The sequence below is a fragment of the Eubalaena glacialis genome, chromosome 9 (genome assembly GCF_028564815.1).
Source record: "Eubalaena glacialis isolate mEubGla1 chromosome 9, mEubGla1.1.hap2.+ XY, whole genome shotgun sequence".
NCBI classification, from domain to species: domain Eukaryota; kingdom Metazoa; phylum Chordata; class Mammalia; order Artiodactyla; family Balaenidae; genus Eubalaena; species Eubalaena glacialis.
The window spans coordinates 81,712,311-81,733,872 of record NC_083724.1 but is presented as its reverse complement, the minus strand read 5'-3'; the positions used below and the strand labels follow the sequence as shown (position 1 = coordinate 81,733,872).

At 42.8% G+C, this 21,562-nt stretch overlaps 1 protein-coding gene across 5 annotated transcripts in view; it reads left to right on the top strand.

Moving 5' to 3' along the window:
• The first annotated feature begins 3,152 nt into the window (after positions 1-3,152).
• The window catches only part of APTX (aprataxin), a 99,314-nt gene continuing 80,904 nt past the window's right edge, over positions 3,153-21,562 (top strand). For 2 of the 5 annotated variants that reach the window (XM_061199155.1, XM_061199153.1), the window contains exons 1-8: positions 3,646-3,728; positions 9,163-9,299; positions 10,609-10,655; positions 10,893-11,195; positions 11,799-11,858; positions 12,687-12,913; positions 18,397-18,500; positions 19,811-19,993. In XM_061199155.1, the coding sequence (XP_061055138.1) occupies positions 3,718-3,728; positions 9,163-9,299; positions 10,609-10,655; positions 10,893-11,195; positions 11,799-11,858; positions 12,687-12,913; positions 18,397-18,500; positions 19,811-19,965 (1,044 nt within the window). In that variant the 5' untranslated portion in view covers positions 3,646-3,717 and the 3' untranslated portion in view covers positions 19,966-19,993. Of the gene's footprint in view, positions 3,193-3,477; positions 3,729-9,162; positions 9,300-10,608; positions 10,656-10,892; positions 11,196-11,798; positions 11,859-12,686; positions 12,914-18,396; positions 18,501-19,810; positions 20,093-21,562 lie in introns of those variants that run through there. The other 3 variants (XM_061199156.1, XM_061199158.1, XM_061199157.1) reach the window with 3 other exon arrangements.

Sequence of the window (21,562 nt, the reverse complement as noted above, 5' to 3'; positions counted from 1 at the left end):
GACTGCATCAAAATTAAAAACTTCTGGGGCTTCCCTGGTGGTGCAGTGGTTAAGAATCCACCTGCCAATGCAGGGGACATGGGTTCGAGCCCTGGTCCGGGAAGATCCCACATGCCGCGGAGCAACTAAGCCTGTGCGCCGGAACTACTGAGCCTGCCCTCTAGAGCCCGTGCTGCACAACAAGAGAAGCCACCGCAATGAGAAGCCTGCGCACCACAACGAAGAGTAGCTCCCGCTCACCGCAACTAGAGAAAGCCCATGCGCAACAACAAAGACCCAACGCAGCCAAAAAAAAAAAAAAAAAAAAAAAAAAATTAAAAACTTCTGTGCAGGGCACAGTTGACAGAGTGAAAAGACAACCTATGAAATGGGAAAAAATATTTGCAAGTCATATATCTGATAAGGGGTTAATATCCAGAAGATTCAAAGAACTTCTACAATGCAACAACAATAAAATAACATGATTAAAAAATGGGTAAAGGACTTGAGTAGATACTTCTCTGAAGAAGATATACAAATGGCCAAAAAACATATGGAAAGATGCTCAACATCGCTAATCGTTAGAGAAATGCAAATCAAAGCCACAATGAGATATCACCTTACCTCACACCCATTAGGATGACTGCTATTAAAAGAAAAAAAACCCAAATCAGAAAATAACAAGTGTTGGCAAGAATGTGGAGAAATTGGAACCCTTGTGCACTGCTGGTGGGAATGTAAAATGGTGCAGCCGCTATGGAAAACAGTAGGTGGTCCCTTAAAATATTAAAAACAGAATTATGAATCAGCAATCCCAATTTTGGGTATATATACAAAATAATTGAAGGCAGGATCTCAAAGAGATACTTGTACAACGATGTTCACAGCAGCATTATTCATAATAGCCAAAAGGTGGAAGCAGAGGAATAGTGTGGTGTATACATGCAATGGAATGTTTTTTAGCCTTGAAAAGGAGAGAGGTCTTGACACTTACAAGTGAATTAACCTTGAGGACATTATGCTAAGTGAAATAAGCCAGTCACAAAAAGACAAATACTGTATGATTTCACTTACATGAGGTATCTGGAGTGGTTAAACTCACTGTAACTTGAAGTAGAATGGTGGCTGCCAGGGGTTGGGGGCGGAGGAAATGGGGAGTTGTTTGAATTTTGGTTTTGCAAGATTAAAAAGTTCTGGGGGGCTTTCCTGGTGGTGCAGTGTTTAAGAATCTGCCTGCCAGTGCAGGGGACACGGGTTCGAGCCCTGGTCCGGGAAGATCCCACGTGCCGCGGAGCAACTAAGCCCGTGCGCCACAACTACTGAAGCCTGCGTGCCTAGAGCCCATGCTCCGCAACAAGAGAAGCCACCGCAATGAGAAGCCCGCGCGCCGCAACGAAGAGTAGCCCCCACTCGCGGCAACTAGAGAAAGCTCACGCGCAGCAACGAAGACCCAACGCAGCCAAAAAAAAAAAAAAAGTTCTGGAGATAGATTTCACTACAATGTGAATATTCTTAACACTACTGAACTGTACACTTAAAAACAGTTAAGAGGGTAAGTTTTATGTTATTTGTATTTTGCCACAATTAAAAATTGAAAAAAAAATTTTTTATTTGAAAAAAAGAAAAAACCAAACCAAACAAAAAACCCCCCAAAACTCTGAGTATACTAACAAAACACATTTATCACGGTGTGTGGTTTGAAGCCTTTGCCTTCCATCAGTGAATTTCAAATCTAAGCACGTACAATATTAGGATAACCTGGTGGGCTTGTTAAACATATTGCTGGGCCCCGCCCCCCAGAGTTTCTGAATCAGTAAGCCTGGGGTGAGGACTGAGAATTTGCATTTCTAACAAGTTCCCAAGTGTTCTGAGGCTACTGCTACTGATCCAAGGATTATACTTTGAGGGCTACTGCATTAGATAATACCACAGGCTTATTCTCTATTAACCTCTATATATGTGTTTGTGATAAATCTTTGGTTTTGGAGTCCTTGAAAATTTTGTGCCTGCCTGAAGCCGTGCATTATGCCATGTGACCCTGCTTCTTGGGTCGGTAGTATGCTATAGAGAAAGGGCTAGACCTAATAGGCTGGGCATTTTTGCACAGTATATGTTGAATAATCCAACTAGACCTAATAGGCTGCTCAATTTTGCACAATATATGTTGAATAATCCAATTAGAATAATCCAATCTAGTTTTGAATGCAAGACACAACATAGGCAGGTCAGGTTGAAGAAGAGGCTAAGAGAAGCTTAATTCTGAGGAAATAACTGGTCAGGTCACCAGAATAGCCTCTCTTTACCTCGAGCAATGTGAACCACATTCCACTGCCATGAGGCCTGTGTGGCTGCTGAGAAGCTTCCTGTGCTCCTCCACTTGCTGGTGTGACCCTAATATAAACCTGCATCTTCTCTGCTAACAACTGCAAGTCTCCCTTCCTTGTTTCCTGGAAGATCCTCCCACTCTGTTTTGATAGCTCTGATATCGCCATCATACCATTGAGTCTCTGCTTTCCTTTGGAAGGAAACAGTATTCCAAATGAGAGAGGAATTTTTCCATCTGCCAGAATGCCTTCGAATAGTTGCAATATATGACTCTTAAGGAACATCCGGGAATTGCCGTAAAAATCGGTAAACACATCTTATTCCAACATCCTGCTTCTCTCCTCCCTGACTGCCCCTCAGCCAGTTCATTTAGTGAAGACAGCATTAAAAAATCTTAGCAGGTTTCTCCGCTAAGGTTTCTCCCCTCCAGTCCTTTCTACCCCAGAATAGGAGAAAGCAGATTGTAGCTTTGAAAGGGGGCGGCCACAAGCAGCTACTGTCTACAGCGCAAAAGGTGGCCTTAAAAGTAGTGACATTTTCCTTATGAAGGGAATGTCAGAGGCTGGACGGCTGCCTAGAAACGGCCACCGAGAGGAGAGCTGCCTGAAGTCTCTCCCATTTCAGAAACTAAGAGGTGGTGACGGGGTAGCAGCTCTCGCATAGAGAGATGCTGAGAAAGCTCGTCCTCTTTGGGATAACTGCCAAGATCCAAACTTGGACCGTGGCCCAATACGGGTCCAAGTGGAGCTGGCACTTCCCGATCCGGGCATCGGGCGAGACCCTGTCAGCAGGTAATCACTGGTTGCTCTCCAGTCTGTCTCGCGACGTCATCCCACAGCGCCGGAAGTGGAGGAGTTACGTGAGCTTGTCAGCCTCCGCCGTCTCTAGGTAAGGCGGTTATCGGCCTGCCTCTTCTGCCTGCCGGGTTGAGAGCTGTGGGAGTGGGCCTCAGGCCGGGTCCGCTACTGCCTCTGAGTGATGTGCCCTGAATAACGCTCTCACGGCTTCTTTCCTGGCAGGCGTTGCAGCATCCTCGGGCTCTAGGGCTCTAGGGCTCTAGGGCTCTAGGGCTCTGGGCTTCCCATTTCCCGCCTGCCGTGTTTTGGCGGCGCTCACGTTGGCCTCCGTCCCACTTCGCGTTCGTTCACCTGTGCCCCTGACGCCTGTACCTAGCTTGGTCGGAACACAAGCAGAGGAAAGATTAGAGAATGGGCACTGTCCAACCCAAGGAGGCGGCGCAGCCTGTCAGGAAGGACATTGTTTTCTCCAGAAACGCTCCATGAGAGGAACTTGGGGGCACTTGACAGCGTCCTCAGCAGGCCTTACAGGAAGGCCAGAAGAAGCAAGCCTTTTCTCTTGCAGACCAGTGATAGCGGTTCAACAAAGCAAGGATATAATTTCTCTGTGGAATTAATGTGGTCCAGGTTTGGAGCCTTTTGAGAATTTGATTTATATTGGGCGTCATTAGAACACTTGAGACAGGGCTCTTCAGGTGGGGAGACACAACAGATTTGTGCCCTTTCACCTTAGTTGCACAGTCAGTGCTGTCGGATGATCTTTTTACATTTCCTTAGCTCCTGCTTTCATCCTATCTTCACTATTAACAAGAGTGATAGTAGTGTTGAATGCTTGTTTTTTGCCAGATACTGAACTTTTTACTTCTTAATTTAGCCCTTGTGACAACGCTGTGGTGTAGAGCAGTAATTAATATCGTTTTACAGCTGAAGAAATAAAGACTTAGCTTAAATAACTGGCCACAAGTCGCACAGTCCGTAGGTGGTGGAGGCAAGATTTGAACTTGAGCAGTTGGATTTCAGAGGCTTGGATGTTATCCACTATTTTATATTGATTTTCCTCAACTGTTTATCAAGCTCCCAAACACCTTACTCTGTTGTTATCTACTATTTTAGGGAGAAAATTGAGGTCATCAGATGTGCTCTCCCTCAGATTTCTGCCCCTGCCTTCCCTTCATACAGTCATCTAGATTTATACTTATCTTTACCTTTCGTTCAGTATCAGAGGATGAGCTGTCTCCTGATCAAAGTAATTTCCTTTATCTTTGCTTCTGACCTTTCTTTTATACTTTCACCTATGAGACCTTGTTTTCATTTGTCTTTTCTGCCCTTGTCTATGTCCCAGTCATGTATAAACAAGGTCAGGTTTCTCATATCCATGTGTGTGCCCCCCCCCACCCCCCCCCCCCACCCTGCTCCCAAGCTAGAAAGAAAGAAAAAGTTCCTGGTGATCCATCTTCCTTTGGCTCTCATCCAGTAACTCTCTTCCCCTCTCATCCAAACTTTTAAAAGAGTATTCTAAATTCTGTCTCCAACTCCTCACCTCCCGTTCCTTTCTGCAGTCTAGCTTTCAGATCTGTCATTCCCCTGAAATTTTATCCTGTAGTCACTAGTGATTGACTATCAAACCAGATTTGACATTCTGCAGTCATTACTGGATTCCTTTGCTGCTTTTGAAACTTGATGATACCTTTCTCTCCCTACTTCTTTGCTTCTCAGGACAATACACTCAGCTGATTTATTCAACAAACATGTACTGTGATATAGAGATGAACAAGTCAAAGTGCCCCCTTCCTTTAAAGAGCTTACATTCTAGCTGTTTTTCCATGTGCCTCTCACCAGTGATTTCTCCTGTGGATAGTCTTCTTCCTCCTCTCCTAAAATGTTGGGTGTTTCCAAGGCTTGTGACTTTGGCCCACTGTTCTTTTCATTCTGTACACACTGCCTAGGTGAGCACATCAACTAGCTTGGTTTTAACTCCCTCCTGCATGCTCCCAAATCAAAGTGTCAGCTTAGATCTCCTCTCAGTTTCGTGCCCACCTCTGACTACCCTGCTGGACAGCTCTGCCTGCGAGTCCCACAGACTGTTCAAATTCTATCTTCTCTGAACTTACTCTTAGCACATCCATCACTAAGTCTTGTTGATTTTGCCCCCTAAATATTTCTCAAATCTGTGCTCTTTTTTCCATCTCTATTATTGTCTTACTTTGGACCTCATCTTCTTTGATCTGAAATATGATGGCCTTCTAACTGGTATCCCCCCCTCTAGTCCTATATCCCACGTTATCTGTTCTCCACACTACCTACCCTCCTCCCCCAAATGATCTTTGAAAACAAATCTGACTGAGTCAAAGTCCTGCTAATAATATTTAAGGGGATCTGTCCGTTCATTCATCCAATCTTTTCTCTCATTTATTCAGCAAATATTTATTGTTTACTAAACTGCAAAATCCATTAGAGCTTCTAACGTTTGAGCTTTGCAGCTGGTCACCCAGGGCTCTGCTTCATCTGGACCAGCCTGCATCTCCATCCTCTTTTTTTGCCTCATACTTTAGGTTGCAGCAGCCCTGAACTGCTTCTTCATGTGCACTGTACTGTTTCTTTGTGCACTGCCCTTGCTGTTCCCTTTGACTGGAATCTTCTCTCTGATTCCTTTCTCCACTTCCTGCTCCTCACCTAGTTAGGCTGCCCACTTTCACCTAATTAACCCAGTTAATGTATAGGTCTCATTTTAGGCCTACCTCTTATCGGAAACCTTCCTTGACACCTCCTTTCTCCAAGTCTAGGTTGGATACTCCAGCTTTGTTAAATTTAAAAAAAGCTAAGTAAGAAATTTAGTTCCTCTGTTGCACCAGCTACATTTCAGGTGCTTGATTGTCACATGGTGGCTACGTTAGTGTTTAGAACACTTCTATCATTGCAGAATATTCTTCTGGACAGCGTGTTCCAGGTTACCAGATTTCTGGCCTTGTGCGGCCCATCAGATCACTTGGGTCCCTTAAGAAATAATCAGAATTTCTTTCTGACCAGTCCCGACAACTCTGGAATGAAAAGTGTGGGGCTGAAAAATAGAGAATTAGGATTTACCCACATAGATGTGGAGATGGGGTCGCTCAGAGAGAGTAGCAAAGCACCCCACATAAGAGGAGCTAGAGGAGGGGAGAGAGAAGGAAGGGAGGAGAACCTGGATAGGATTATTATCTGGTCATTCACTTGCAAATATTTATTATATTCTTGCTGTATGCTAGGTATTAAGTGCTAGGCGTATAGTGGAAGGAAAAATGGCCTTGACTTCTGCTGTCATAGAGCTTGCAGTTGATGGAGTTTTACTGGATGAGTTATATTGAAGATTCAGGAACATCCATCCTTTTGTGCTCCCCATATTCTAAAATGCTTCATTTCTAGAAGTTGGAATTGGAGGCTGAAATGGGCGAAGATATTGCTTAAGTTTAGTTACATAAGCATCGTGTAGTCACTGCTTCAGTTTCTCAAGGTGTAGTAAATAAGAACATTATAACTTCAGAACTTTAGAGGGAATGAAGCACGTGAATGTGTGTTTGTGTGGGGCAGGAGGGGTAGGCCCTGTTATCCTGCAAAAGTCAGCCATGCTTCCAGCTGTCCACTGGATTCCTTCCTGTCCCTGCTATCCAACTGTTCTCTCTTCAGGCTTCTTTTATTATTACTGTGAGTAGTCAGTCACCAGATGACTTATTTCCCAATGCTTAATGAAGACATACTTCACTTCTCAGTCCATTACCTGCTCATTCATCAGTTTCCAGCAAGAGCAAACAGATGCCCCTCTGAACACATAGCATTTATAAGTGGGACTTGCCTGTAGCACCATCATCATTTGAGGCTCTGGGTTTAGGATTTTAGATTTACAGCTGACTCTTCATGCTCTTGCATCAGCTCCCTCACAAAGGAGCTGCCTTTTAGACCTAACTCTGGCCCACATTTAAGTTATTAAATGACTCATCTCTGACTCTAGATTTCTCCACTCCAGCCTGCCTACACACAGCATCATTTCACCTCACTCTGCAGCTCAGACCCTGGCAGTTGTCTCCTATGGATTGTTAAATCTCAACTTTTCGGCCTAGTGTTCTTTCAACACCTTTGCCTTCTTTGGGTGACTCTCTGCGGCAGCTCCTCTGGGTTGGCCAACTAAGGTCTGCTTCTCACCCCTCACCCATGGCTTGTCATTGCTGAAATCTGTACCATCACTTGTGCTTTTTGAAGTGGAATGTCCACTCCCACTCCTTTTCTTTCTTATCAGTCCCCTTGGCTCTTGGCTTTTTCTACTGGGCAGTTTCCAAAGCCTTTCCTGACTGATCCTATTTCTGTGACTGCACGTCTTCAGCACTCATTTGCTCACTCTGCTTTGCATTATTCTGTCTTTGCAGATGGTAGTGAAACTCTGATTTTGAAAAATCTGGTTTCTTTTCTCTCGCCTTTGGATACAGAGCTTGTGCAGAGCGGCTGATTGAGTGTTGCCTTGCCTGCAAGGGGCGTTTCTCAAAGAGAGGGTATTAGAGGCTTGAGCATTAGTAGGCTTCTGGAGTCTAGGGAGGTGTCCCAAAGATCTAGTCTGTCCCTCCCACAGTTCCCTGTTCTGCCCGTAGGTGATCTCATCCTCTCTTTTTACCCTAACTTCTATGACATGTTGATGCCTCTCATATATATACATTCAGTTAAGGACAAATATTTCCTTTTTGTGTCAGAGCTGGTCATAATTCTTACAACTTTAACAACCTTGTGGCATTTACCTTTATAAGCCCCTGATTCTTTCTCTTCCCTGAAACACTTTCAGTTTTACTCGAAACTGTGTCTTCTGAATTGCAATTCCCAAGACTCCAAATAAAGCACTTTATAGTCTCAAAAAATACACACACACGCACACACACACACACACACACATACATATATATATACACACCTTCAGTCCCTTCCCCTCCCTGAGCTTCATACCTGTATATCCTAGTGTGACTCTAGGATCTTCCGCAGGCAACTTAATCTAATTGTGTTTCAATCTGAAATCATCCCTTCTTCACTTATCATTTATCTCTAAATTATGTCTCCAGTGTATTCCTCATTTTGGGTAATGAGTATTTCCAAATTAGAAATCTTGGTTGGTGTCTCCCTTCATTCCCTTGTCATTCCCCAAATGCAGTCAGCAATAAGTCTACCTTCGCAATTTCTCTTGGCTCTTTTTCCTCTCCATCCTCTTTGTTCAGGCCTCATCCCTCTCCCGAATTTCTTCTCTTTCTCTTCTACTGATATCCTACATGACCATAAAAGTTGTTTTACAAAAGAATATCAGACCCTCCAGTAGTGTTGTGCAGGATGTGTATTGCACAAAGGTGCTGCATTCACACTCTAGAAATTGTAGGTTTGTATATTTATTATGACTATCTTCTGGCAGATGGCAGTAAAATATATTGTTCTAACATCAGTATGTTTTGACAGTTAAGGAATGGAAACCTTGATGCCTATGGAGAACATCCTCTGTTCTTATGTCCTTAGTTCTTTGCCAGGCAAGCTTCTCACCCTTTAAAACTGAGCATGAATATCCCTTCCTCGTGAAGCCTTTTTTGATGCTCCCTACAAGAGTCAGTCATTCCTTTCCCTGGGCTAAGGCCATATTTGGCTACTCCCTTCTTATAGTATCTATTACATTATGTTGTAATAATTGGTATATGAGTCTGCCCCATTGTACTCCAGGCCCCTGAAGGCTAGGGACAATGTTTCATCATTCTTTGATCCTCAGCAGGTAGCTTAATGTCCAGCACATAGAGTGTATCAATAAACATAACAAATATTTGATTGCATAGCATGACTGAGGCACAGAAGTAAATACTTTACCCATATTGTTTTATTTAATCCTCACAACACCTTCATGAGTCCTGTCATTATCACATTTTACAGGTGAGGAAATTGAGACTAGGGAGGTGAAGTCACTTGCCTCAAGATGAACAGCTGGTAAATGGCATGTGTGCTGGTGCTGGGGTGTGGCCCTGGAGGACCTGTGCTAGTTTTTCCAGTGATTCTCTTGTGTTTTGTCTCTCAGAGTAATGATGCGGGTGTGCTGGTTGGTGAGACAGGACAATCGGCACCAGCGAATCAAACTTCCACATTTGGAAGCAGTCATGGTTGGGCGCAGCCCCGAGACCAAGATCACTGACAAGAAATGTTCTCGACAGCAAGGTAACTGGTCATAGGATTGTGGAGATTACCATGTTTGGTTCCCTCAGATAGTGATAATCAAAGATGTACATTTCCTGGATGCTACTGATGGAAAACCTTTTGTGTGCCATAAACAAAACTCAGGAACTGAGGTCTTTTAGCCAGTGCTAGGGCCCCATGCACTCCTGACTCCACCCTCTGAAAGTGGTTAATATTCAGTGTTGGGAGCAGGCAGGTTCTATCCTGTACTATGGGGTGGTGGAACTGAGTTCTGCACTCTGCTTTGCCCAGGGAGATTCCTCTTTGGGCAGTGAGACAATTGAATTCTGGGATTTCCAGGTTGGAACCACGTCTGAGAAGTGATGGGATGGTTTCATCCTTTACATTTTGCCACACACAGAGGGTGTTATCTTTAAAAGACTATGACATCTAGCTCTTGAAATGTTTTTCATGGGATTTAATGAAATGAAAGTCCTTAGGAAAAATCTTTACCATGTACCTCATTTTTTACCTGTAAACTCCAGACATGTTCACTGCTACCAGGCCTCCCCCTGCAATGTGTTTGCCATAGTAGGGGTTCCTAAGGCTTGGAGTCTGCAGCACTGATTATGATTTTTCCCACATGAGTTAATCTAAATGGGAAAAAGAAAAAAGTCATGCTTGAGCTGGCTAAGCCAAACATACAGAAGTAGGCACTGCTTCTTGCTCTCTGTCTGCCTTGTCACAGCAGCAGCTGTAGGGATGTGTATGTCAGCCTGTCCAGAAGCTTTTTGTTCACGTATCTGAACACAAGTATTTAGTGTTACTTCTTCCCACACATGCTCAGACTGTTCTGTCCCTGCAATCCTTTTTCTAGAATATTCTTTCTACTCCTCCTACCCAAGGCCAGCTGAACTTCAGTTTTCTAGGAACGTATCTTTTACCTTTTTCTCTGTTGAAGGCATCTGATGGTTTCATACAATAGTGGAAGTCTTGATTTAATCCTGAGATATAAGAGCTTGTGAGAGAAATGGGTCCCCTTTCCTGACTGCAGAGTCTGTGATCCTGAGTGGGCCAAGGGCTCTGGAATAGGGAGACTTGTGGGGATTCAGTGAAGCTGCCTTATAAAGATATTAGCAGTAGCTAAAGGAGTATGTACACTGTTGGGCATTTTATGGAAGGACCTGGAGCCCTAGCCACCTGAATAATGGATGATTTTGCTCTTAGGCCTTTGAGGAAACCCTCGTCACATTGCCTCCTGGAGTGAGGCTTCACTGTCTTGTAGGGAGAACAGGAGCAAGTGCCTGGTTCTTCATGGCATTTGGGTTTAACTTTCTTCAATCTCTTTCAGTACAGTTGAAAGCAGAGTGTAACAAAGGATATGTCAAGGTAAAGCAGGTATGTCTATTTGTAACTTGGATTTCCATGTTATACTTGATGATTTTCTTACACTGTTGACTTTAGAATGTCTGTGCCAGCCAATAAAGGCTTCTCTGTCACGTGTGGAAGTGGCAGAGTAACAGAAGTGAATATTAAGCACAGTGCCTGGCACATAGTAAGTGGTGAACATAGGAGTAGCTATATTGCTAATGGTGTTATTGCTATTATTGTAATTATTTTCTGATTATTCCATAGGTAGGGGTCAATCCCACCAGCATTGACTCACTCATAATTGGGAAAGACCAAGAGGTGAAGCTGCAGCCTGGCCAGGTCCTCCACCTGGTGAATGAACTTTATCCATATATCATAGAGTTTGAGGAAGAGACAAAGAACCCTGGCCTGGAAACACACAGGAAGAGAAAGAGGTCAGGCAACAGTGATTCTGTAGAAAGGGATGCTGCCCAGGAAGCTGAGCCCAGTACAGGACTAGAACCTGGGAGCAACCCTAGCCAGTGCTCTGTGCCCCCAAAGAAGGAGAAAGATGCATCCACCAAAAAGGTGAGGGTAGTGTGCTTGATAGATGATGTGGAGATTAAATGAGGTGTAATGACTACTTAATTGTTTTGTACGCAGTAAAGCCCAGACATGCCTAAGGGGTTATTAACCATGATGAAAAAGTCACTTGTTTGTGTCACCAGTCAGTTGGGTGACTATCCCTTTACGTACTTTTCTCTTGAATTCCTGAGGTAAGCCCCTTGAAGGTAGGGTGATAATGGCAGTGTGCTTAACACTGAGCTGCTAAAATGGGTCAGTGTATATCTATAGAAGGTTAAGATTGGAACATTCTTCATAGATCATGTGATTCACATCCTGATGTCAAAGTGGAAACTTAGGCTGTAGATGGAGTGGGAGAGGGCAAAGAAGATGCAATTCACACTCTGGTGTTTCCAACCTCTGTCTAGACATGCAGCTCTGAATATGGGAAGAAAATGGGAATGGCTTATGGTTTATAAAGGAAAAGATTGAGGTAAAGAGATACAGTTTAATTCTTAAAGACTGACCTTATTTCCAAGTTTGGTTGGACTTTGCTGATGTCCAGTATTAACTACTGCCAAATTTAACTATCGCATTTGTGATTTACATTGCCCCTTTTTGCTCTAGGAATCATTGGGCCACTGGAGTCAAGGCTTGAAGATTTCAATGGAGGACCCCAAAATGCAGGTCAGAATAAAATTTTGGCATTGAAATACATTTCACGTTTTAAATGATCACTCCACAGAGTTCATAACTACAAATGAAATCAAAGAAGATCAGTCCTTCTGAGTGAGATTCATTTTATTGGACTATTTTGTGAGATCAAGTGGCTTTTCTCATTGTCAGTAAGTTAGCAACTGGAATTCTTTGGAGAGAAGCCAAGTTTTTCAAATGAATATCCCTTCTGCTTTGTTCCTCCTAAACTTCTGGGTACTATTATAAGGGAAGTTGTGTTAACCTTAGTGTGGTCTCTTTCAACAGAGTGTCGGATAATGTATAGTGACTGTAATTACTGGGCTACACTGGGATTAATAGTCAGGCATCATCCTGGGAGGAGTCTTTGTTCTTAAATTACATCCTGGGGTGACAAGGGGCAAGATCTGATAGGGCTTCTTGGAGCACACTTGCATGTGTCATGTGGTCTGCTGTGTTAGAGTGAGAAGGGTGCATTTGAATTCATGCCTGCAGGGGTTTTACATCAGATCCTCAGGAACTATTTTGTGCTGTGCCTCTTCTGTGTGTTCTGTGTAGTGTGGTGACTGAAAACACAGACTGGAGTCAACTAGATCTGTGTTGGAATCCTAGACTTCCCACTTAGTACTGATAACTATGTGACCTGGCGCAAGACACTCAACTTATCTGAGTCTCTGTGCTTTCATCGGTCAAAATTGGGATACTAAGACCTTCTGCACAAGATTGTGGTGGGAATTAAGTGAGTTAATGAATGTGACAGTATCTGGCCCACACAAGATGAGCTGTAGATGTCCGTTTCCTTCTCTTGTGCCCCTCTGCTAGGTTTACAAAGATGAGCAGGTGGTGGTGATTAAGGATAAATACCCCAAGGCTCGTCACCACTGGCTGGTCTTACCATGGGCCTCCATTTCCAGTCTGAAGGCTGTGACCGGAGAACACCTTGAGCTCCTCAGACACATGCACACTGTGGGGGAAAAAGTGATTGCAGACTTTGCTGGGTCTAGCAAACTCCGCTTCCGATTGGGCTACCATGCCATTCCCAGCATGAGGTAAGCCTTGTGGGGAGTGCTGGTGCGTCCTGGTTCTATCTAGGTGGACAGATGGATTCAGCCTGGGTCTGCTGACTGTGCTCATAGCCCTGAGGTCCACGGGAGTAGGGTGGGGTGTTTCCAAGGCAGGTGGGCTGAAACTTCAACCCTCCTGCCTGACTTGCTTGTAAGCCTTGAGTTCCTACTTCTGCTTATAATTCGATAACATACAGTTCTTTGTTCTTCTCAAAGTGTAAACTCTGAGAGCCTAACTTATGAACTAGATGAAGCAGCTTCATTGCCATCGGGTGAAGAGCTGTGGTCAGTGGCTTTTATCAGATTTTTCGGAAACATCTATAACCCCTAAATGATTAGGGACCATTGCTTTGAAGGAGGCAAGCATCACTGAATTCTTTCATGACAGCCTAGTAGATCTAAGATTTAAAATAAAATGAGAAAAAAGTGTAGAGCCTGTTTTCCTTTGGCTCATACCCAGAAGGATTCAGAAAGGAATGATTGATTCTTTTCAAGGAATGCAAGCAAAGCAGATCTCCAGTTCTTTTGAGCTAAGCAACAAGATAAGCAGAGTGATTGGGTTTCTGAGTCTTTATCTTAGGCTGGTTTTTTTTTTTGGGTGGTAAAATATACATAACATAAAATTTACTATTTTAACTATTTTCAAGTGTACAGTTCAATGGCATTAAGTATATTCACATTGTTGTGCAACCATCACCACCATCTATTTCTAGAACTTTTTTCATCTTCCTGAACTACCTCTCATTCCTTCCTCCCCCCAGCCCTTGGCAACCACCATTCTACTTTCTGTTTCTATGAATTTGACTTCCCTAGGTACCTCATATAAGTGGAATTATACAGTATCTGTTGTTTTGTGGCTGGATTATTTCATTTAGGATAATGTCTTCGAGGTTCATCCATATTGTAGTATGTGTCAGAATTTCTTTTGGTTATTTTATTTAACCACCTAACAGTCTTCACATTTTGTTAGGTGGGTAATTATGACCTAGATTACTGGTCACTTTAACAAGTAAAATTTTTGTGCCATATTTTTTCCCCATCAATACTCTTTATTTTAAATTGAGGCATGACTTAAATACAATAAACTGCACAATAAGATCTATAGTTTGATCAGTCTTGATGTATATGCCATGTAACTATCACTGTGATCAAGATACAGAACGTTTCTATCATATCCCAGGAAGTTCCCTTGTGCTCCTTTCTTGCAATCCTCCCCTCAATCCCCAAGTGTTGTTCTGCTTTCTTTCAGCATAGATTAGTTTTGTCTGTTCTAGAACTTCATATAAATGGAATCATACAATGTATACTCTTTTTCTGTCTTTTTTTGGTCAGCATAATGGATTTTGAGATTCATGCATGTTGTTGTGTATATCAGATATACTTCATTTTTTTGCTCTTGTATAAATACCCAGAAGTGGAATTGCTAGGTCACTGGGTGGAAGTTATGTTGTATCTCATTAAAAAAATATTTTTTTAATTGTTAAAACCTTATTCAAAAATTTAGGGGGGCTTCCCTGGTGGCGCAGTGGTTGGGAATCTGCCTGCTAGTGCAGGGGACACGGGTTCGAGCCCTGGTCTGGGAGGATCCCACATGCTGCGGAGCGACTAGGCCCGTGAGCCACAACTGCTGAGCCTGCGCGTCTGGAGCCTGTGCTCCGCAGCAGGAGAGGCCGCGATAGTGAGAGGCCCGCGCACCGCGATGAGGAGTGGGCCCCGCTTGCCGCAACTGGAGAGGGCCCTCGCGCAGAGGCGAAGACCCAACACAGCCATGGATAAATAAATAAATAAATTTAAATTGTTTAGTCAGGGAAGGCTGCCTGAGTGCAAGAATCTTGTCTGTTTAAAAAAAAAAAAAAAAAAAAAATTTAGGGCAAAAAGTCACCCATAATCCTATTTCCCTAATGCTGCAGAGCTCATGACTAACAGCCCTCGATCACAAAGCCCTTTTCACGTAGTAATCATGGTGTACATACCTTTTTTAAAAAAATTTTTAATTGAGGTATAGTTGCTTTACAATGCTGTGTCAGTTTCCGCTGTACAATGAAGTGAATCGATTATATGTATACATATATCCCCTCCCTCTTGGACCTCCCTTCCCCCGCCCCCATCCCACCCATTGAGGTCACCACAGAGCACCGAGCTAAGCTCCCTGTGCTATACAGCAGGTTCCCACTAGTTATCTGTTTTACACATGGTAGTGTATATATGTCAATCCTAATCTCCCAATTCATCCCACCCCCTGCTTCCCACCCGGTGTCCACACGTCCGATTTCTGCATCTGCTGTTGTGCTAAGGAGAATGCTAAAGGCAAGAGCTGTGACTGGTGTGGGTGGGAAGCAAAATGACCAGTAAGTAAAGTTTCCTGTTACATATCCTTTTATGATCACTCTTTATGATATCATTTTGAATAAATTAAAGATAGGAAGGAAAAGGTAATAAATTAAATATTTTTTCTATTGTAAAAGTAATATATTTTCAATTTAGAAAATATAAAACTGGAAGTATGAAGTAGAACAAAGATCTTCCATAGTATCACCACTAATTAAACTCTAGACCTTATTCGAATTTCAGCCATTTTTCTTTCCATTTTTTTCTGCTCCAGGATCCCACATTGCATTTATTTGTTGTCTCTCCTTAGTCTCCCTGATCTGTGACAGTTCCTCCTCCTTTTCTGGTTTTCATGACTTTGACACTTTTGATGAGTACTGACTAGTTGTTTTATGGGTTGGCTCTCAATTTGAGTTTGTCTGATGTGTTTTCATGACTAGATTGAGGTTATGCGTTTTTTTTGTTTGTTTGTTTTTTTTGCCAATATACCACAGAAATGATGTGTGTCCTTCTCAGTGCATCATATCAAGGAGTGTATGATGTCGAGATGGTTTGTTGCTCATGATATTCACCTTGATCACTCTGTTGAGGTGGTGTCTGCCAGGTTTCTCTACTCAAAGTTATTATTTTTCCCTTGTAATTGATGAATATCTTGGGGGGAGATGTTTAAGACTATGCTACTATATATTTTCTCCTCAAACTTTTGCCCAGTGATTTTAGCATCTATTGGTGGATCTTGCCTGCAACAGTTATTATTATGGTGTTTACCTAATGGTAATTTTGTTTCCCTCATTCCTTCTAATTTATTAATTGGAATTCCTCCGTGTGGAAGAGCTGTCCCTTCTCCCCCATTATGTATTTATTCAATACACGTATGGACTCATGGATATTTATTTTAGTCTATAGGATTTAATTTAATCTATCTCTGTTTATTGCTCAAATTGTTCCAGCTTTGGTCATTGGAAATTCCTTAGATTGGCTCCTGTATCACTTTGACGTGCCCCAAACATTTTTTGAGCTCTTCCTTATTTTCTGGCTCCTTATTTTTTGGAACAAGATGTTCCAGGCTTATCTTATATTTTTCCTGTTCTAGCCCTGGAATGAACCACTTTTCCAAAGAACCCTAGTTCCTTTTAGTGGATAATGACATTTATAAGCCAAGACTAGGGCACGAGGTTTCTGCAGAGAGAAGTGGTTGGTTCCAGAGTGTCTTTGCTTCTAGGTCCTCTTAGCAGATGGAGCCAGGAAATACATGCATGAATCCTAACCCACACAGATACAGACACCTCTCTGTTTACCTGCCTGTACATGTATGTGGAAAGCCATGAGCTCACGCTGATGCTTCTGATTCCAGTCTTTGTACAATGTTCTTTTTATCTTTACAGAATCCAGTCAAAATACTGTGTTCCAAACTTAATTAGGTAGTTATTTTCTTCCTGACCCCCTTCAGTGTGGTTCCCTTTTCATTTGTAATACAGTTAGGTTTATTTGTTACTGCTTATATTCCATTTTAAATTCCCACACGGCACTGGTTGGTTTTGATGATTTATTGGGGGAATGTGAAATATTACTGATTCTAAGAGTCAAAGCTATACAAAAAGTCATCCTACTTGGTTTAACAAGTCCAAAAGCAAACTCTTGGTTTTCTTCCTCAAACGTGCTTTTCCTGAAGCTTCTTCATCTCAGCAAGTGGCACCTCCCCAAACCCACATCCAATCCATTAGTTGGTCCCGTTGGTTCTATTCCGGAATATATTCAGAATTGGATTGCTTCTTGTCATCTCGACTGCTATAGCTCCTGTCTAAAACATGATTATTTCTGGCCTGGACTGCTGCAGCAGCCTCCTAACTAGTCTCTCTGTATCCATCCTTACCCTTTCTACAGTCCTTTCTCCACACAGTAGCCAGAGTGATCTTTTAAAGTGTCAATCAGATAACAGGACTCCCCTGCTTAAAATCCTTCAGTGGTTCCCCAGTGTAATCAGAATAAAATGCAAACCCTCTGCCAACTTATAAGACCCTTTATGATCTGGCTCCTACCTAGTCCCTGCTCCTTGTTTCCAGCCATTCCAGTCATATTTCCTTTCTGCTCCTTGGTTGCACCAAGCCCTTTTTCAGGGCCTTCACACTTGGTCTCCCCACTCCCTGAAACACTCTTTCAGATCTTTGCTTTCATGACTGCTTTCTCAGCTCAAATCACTGCCTGGGAGAGGCCTTCCCTGGACACCCTAGCTACTTAAAGAGGCAGCCTCTACCCTCCGGCACTCTCTATCCCATTTCCCTGTTTTATTTTTTTCTTAGCAATGTTAACATTTTGAATTTTCCTTGTTTATCTGTTTACTTATTTATTATTTCTCTCCCCTCATTAGAATATAATTTCTGTAAGGGCATAGGCCTTTCCCATTTTGTTCACTGCTAAATTCCCAGTGCTGGTACAGTGCTTGGCCCGAGTAGGTACTTAATGAGCAGTAAATAGTCTTTTTTTTTTTTTTTAAATTAGAGTATAGTTGCTTCACAATGTTGTGCTACTTTCTGCTGTACAGTGAAGTGAATCAGCCATATATATACACATATCCCCTCCCTTCTGGTTTTCCCTCCTCTCTAGGTCACCTCAGAGCATCGAGTAGAGTTCCCTGCGCTATACAGCAGGCTCTCACTGGTTATCTATTCCATACATACCAGTGTATACATGTCAATCCCAATCTCCCAATTCATCCCATCCCCTTTCCCCTCTCGGTGTCCATGCGTTTGTTCTCTACGTCTGTGTCTCTATTTCTGCTTTGCAAATAAGATCATCTATACCATTTTTTTTAGATTCCTCATATATGCATTAATATATATTGGTTCTTCTCCTTCTGACTTACTTCACTCTGTATGACAGTCTCTAGGTCCATCCATGTCTCTACAAATGACCCCATTTGTTCCTTTTAATGGCTGAGTAATATTCCATTGTGTATATGTACCACATCTTCTTTATCCATTCATCTGTCGATGGACATTTAGGTTGCTTTAAATAGTCTTAAGTGAATGAATGAATGAGTGGAGTTAAATGGAAACACTATCAATATTTTACATACCCATACTTTTTGTCATTTTGATTAAGCTGGGTTTAATGGTCAATCTTTGTTTCCTCTCAACTAGCCATGTACACCTTCATGTGATCAGCCAGGATTTTGATTCTCCTTGCCTTAAAAACAAAAAACACTGGAATTCTTTCAATACCGAATACTTCCTCGAATCACAAGGTAAACGGTGTTCTTTGGTTTTTACATTTGTTTCATTTTCTCAGTTCTTTTTTTTTTAAAATTAATTAATTAATTTATTTTTGGCTGCATTGGGTCTTTGTTGCCGTGCACGGGCTTTCTCTAGTTGGGGCGAGAGGGGACTACTCTTCATTGCAGTGCGCAGGCTTCTCATCGCGGTGGCTTCTCTTGTTGCAGAGCACGGGCTCTAGGTGCGCGGGCTTCAGTAGTTGTGGCACGCGGGCTCAGTAGTTGTGGCTTGCAGGCTCTAGAGTGCAGGCTCAGTAGTTGTGGTGCACGGGCTTAGTTGCTCGGCAGCATGTGGGATCTTCCCAGATCAGGGATCGAACCCATGACCCCTGCATTGGCAGGCGGATTCTTAACCACTGCCCCACCAGGGCCCTTCTCAGTTGTTCTTATACTTGATTCATTTGTTTCCCAAAATAACTTGGCTTCAAAAACCCTTGTACAACTTTGTGTTGCCTGTACAGAGAGCCCCATTAAAAGAAACTGTGTTATTTGGATTGTAGTAGGATTGCCACTTTGCTGTGAGCAGCCTTCTTAGGGGACTTAGAATGCTGTTATGTCAGGGTCTAAAAAAGATTGTTTATTTTAACAATGGGGGACTTCAGAGGTTGTCCTGAGAATTACTGGAGTTCAGGGATCTGAAAGCTGTAAACAGTTATTTCTTCCTTCTGCCAGCAGCTAGGAGGAACTTGGGGGCTGCCTTCCATCAAGAGTGGTTACTTAACAGGGGAAGGCTGTGTATACAGAAGGAAGCATTTCCCAGTGTGTATACTATGGAACTTCATCATGCTGGGATGTTAATGATGACAGCTACCATTGACCAAGGGCTAACTAGGGGTAAAGCCCTGTGATAATAAGCCTTTGACATAGTAACATGGATTGCTTAGAGTGTATCCTGAAGGAATGTAGTCATCTCAGAAATAAGTTGCTCAGATTTAGAACCTGACTGAGCCCATTTTCCCAGTAGTGAATGTAACCTCAAGTTTACTAACTTTAAGGATACCTGGCATATTTGGGAGTCAGATTTTCTTCCTTCCTTCCTCCCTTCCTTCCTTCCTCCCTTCCTTCCTCCCTTCCTTCCTCCCTCCCTCCCTCCCTCCCTCCCTCCCTCCCTCCCCCCCTCCTTCTTTCTTTCTTTGTTTCTTTCTTTCTTTCTTTTTCTTCCTTCCTTCCTCTTTCTTTCTTTCTTTCTTTCTCCTTCCTTCCCTCCTTCCTTCCTTCCTTTCTTTCTTTCTTTCTTTTTTTTTTTTGTATCTGGGCTCTAAACTCTATTTCCTTGCTTGCAGCTGTGATTGAGATGGTACAAGAGGCTGGCAGAGTGTCTGTCCAAGATGGGATGTGTGAGCTCTTGAAGCTGCCCCTCCGTTGTCATGAGTGCCAGCAGCTGCTGCCTTCCATTCCTCAGCTGAAAGTGCATCTCAGGAAACACTGGCCAAAGTGATTCTGTGGAGCCTGAACTTCTGCAGCAGGTGTGGCTGATTGTTTCGAGCAAATTCCTGACACCTGTTCTGGATTTTGTGTGAACTTTTATTTCTTGAATTAAAACATGCAATTTTTTTTTTTTCAAAGCTTGTTCTGTTCCTGAGTGGCCACAATATGGGGCGACTTGAATAGTTCAGGAATTAGGGTTTGTCATGGATGTGTCCTCTGGTGAGGGTGGTTGGGATAGGCCTGGCCCACCATCTCCAGGAGCCACATCAGATCTGACTAATGGGAGCAAAGCCATGTTCAAACTGATCAAACACAGGATATAGAGGCAGAGGGCTGCTTATATATTTCTGTTTCTTACATTTATCCTCCCTCCTCAGAGGCAGGTGGTACCCTTTCATCAGAGCAGCCAGAATGGTCTCTTATTTATCCCGAAGGCACTGATTGGTCTTGTTCTCTGATGTTAATCTGGTCTGTAATATTCTCTCTCTTTCCCTCCTTCATAGGGAGACTTAGTTTCTTCTGTCCCCTTCATTGCTTTCTATCCCAAACCACCCAAATGCTGCTTTCCCCAGGAAGTCTGTCTCATCGGTTCTCCTTCACTCTGAGCAAACAGGCTAGGTGAGCGGGTAGAAGGATGGAGTTTTCTTCTAATATGAGGAGTTCCTGGATGGTATGGAAATACTCGGCCATATGTTCATCACAGTTCAGCTGTCAAGTCTTCTTGGTGTCTTGCTTAGATCTGTTGTCTGAAAATAAAGTTCATTTGTTTGGGGTATCTCTCTTAGGTAATTGAAAACTATCAGGAGTTCAGGTAATAGTCACAAAGTCAGCTCTGATGCACAAAAAGATAGTTGTTGAATGAAAAGTTGCACAGAACCCCATTGCTTCACTTTTCCCTCAGAACAAATTTGGATGGAACAGTTGGATTAAGTTACTTTTTGGATAACATCAAAACTAAAGGTGAAGGGAAGTCTGAAACATGATTTTTGATCAGTTGTTGATCTATGTGGCGGTGTGACATTTTTTGCTCTTGTTTGTAAAAAAAAAAAAAAAGAACATCTTAACAATAACTTCTCTCTGAAGAGAGAAAAACCTCAATCCACAGAGACCATATTTGACCTGTGTCTTTCACAAATAAACAAGATGCCACAGTGGTTTTTTGGTGAGCAAGGGTATAGTCATAATTAGTAGTAATTAGTGATTATAGCAGCTAACACTTGTCCAGCTCCTTTGTTTCTGGTATTATGTTAAGTACTCTATCCAAATGATCTCTTTTACTTCTTACTGTATGTAACTCTGGGGTAAGTACTATTTTTTTTTTTTGATTTTATTTATTTATTTATTTATTTATTTTTGGCTGTGTTGGGTCTTCGTTTCTGTGCGAGGGCTTTCTCCAGTTGTGGCAAGCAGGGGCCACTCTTCATCGCGGTGCACTGGCCTCTCACTGTCGCGGCCTCTGTTGTTGCGGAGCGCAAGCTCCAGACACGCAGGCTCAGTAGTTGTGGCTCACGGGCCCAGATGCTCCGCGGCATGTGGGATCTTCCCAGACCAGGGCTCGAACCCGTGTCCCCTGCATTGGCAGGCAGATTCTCAACCACTGCGCCACC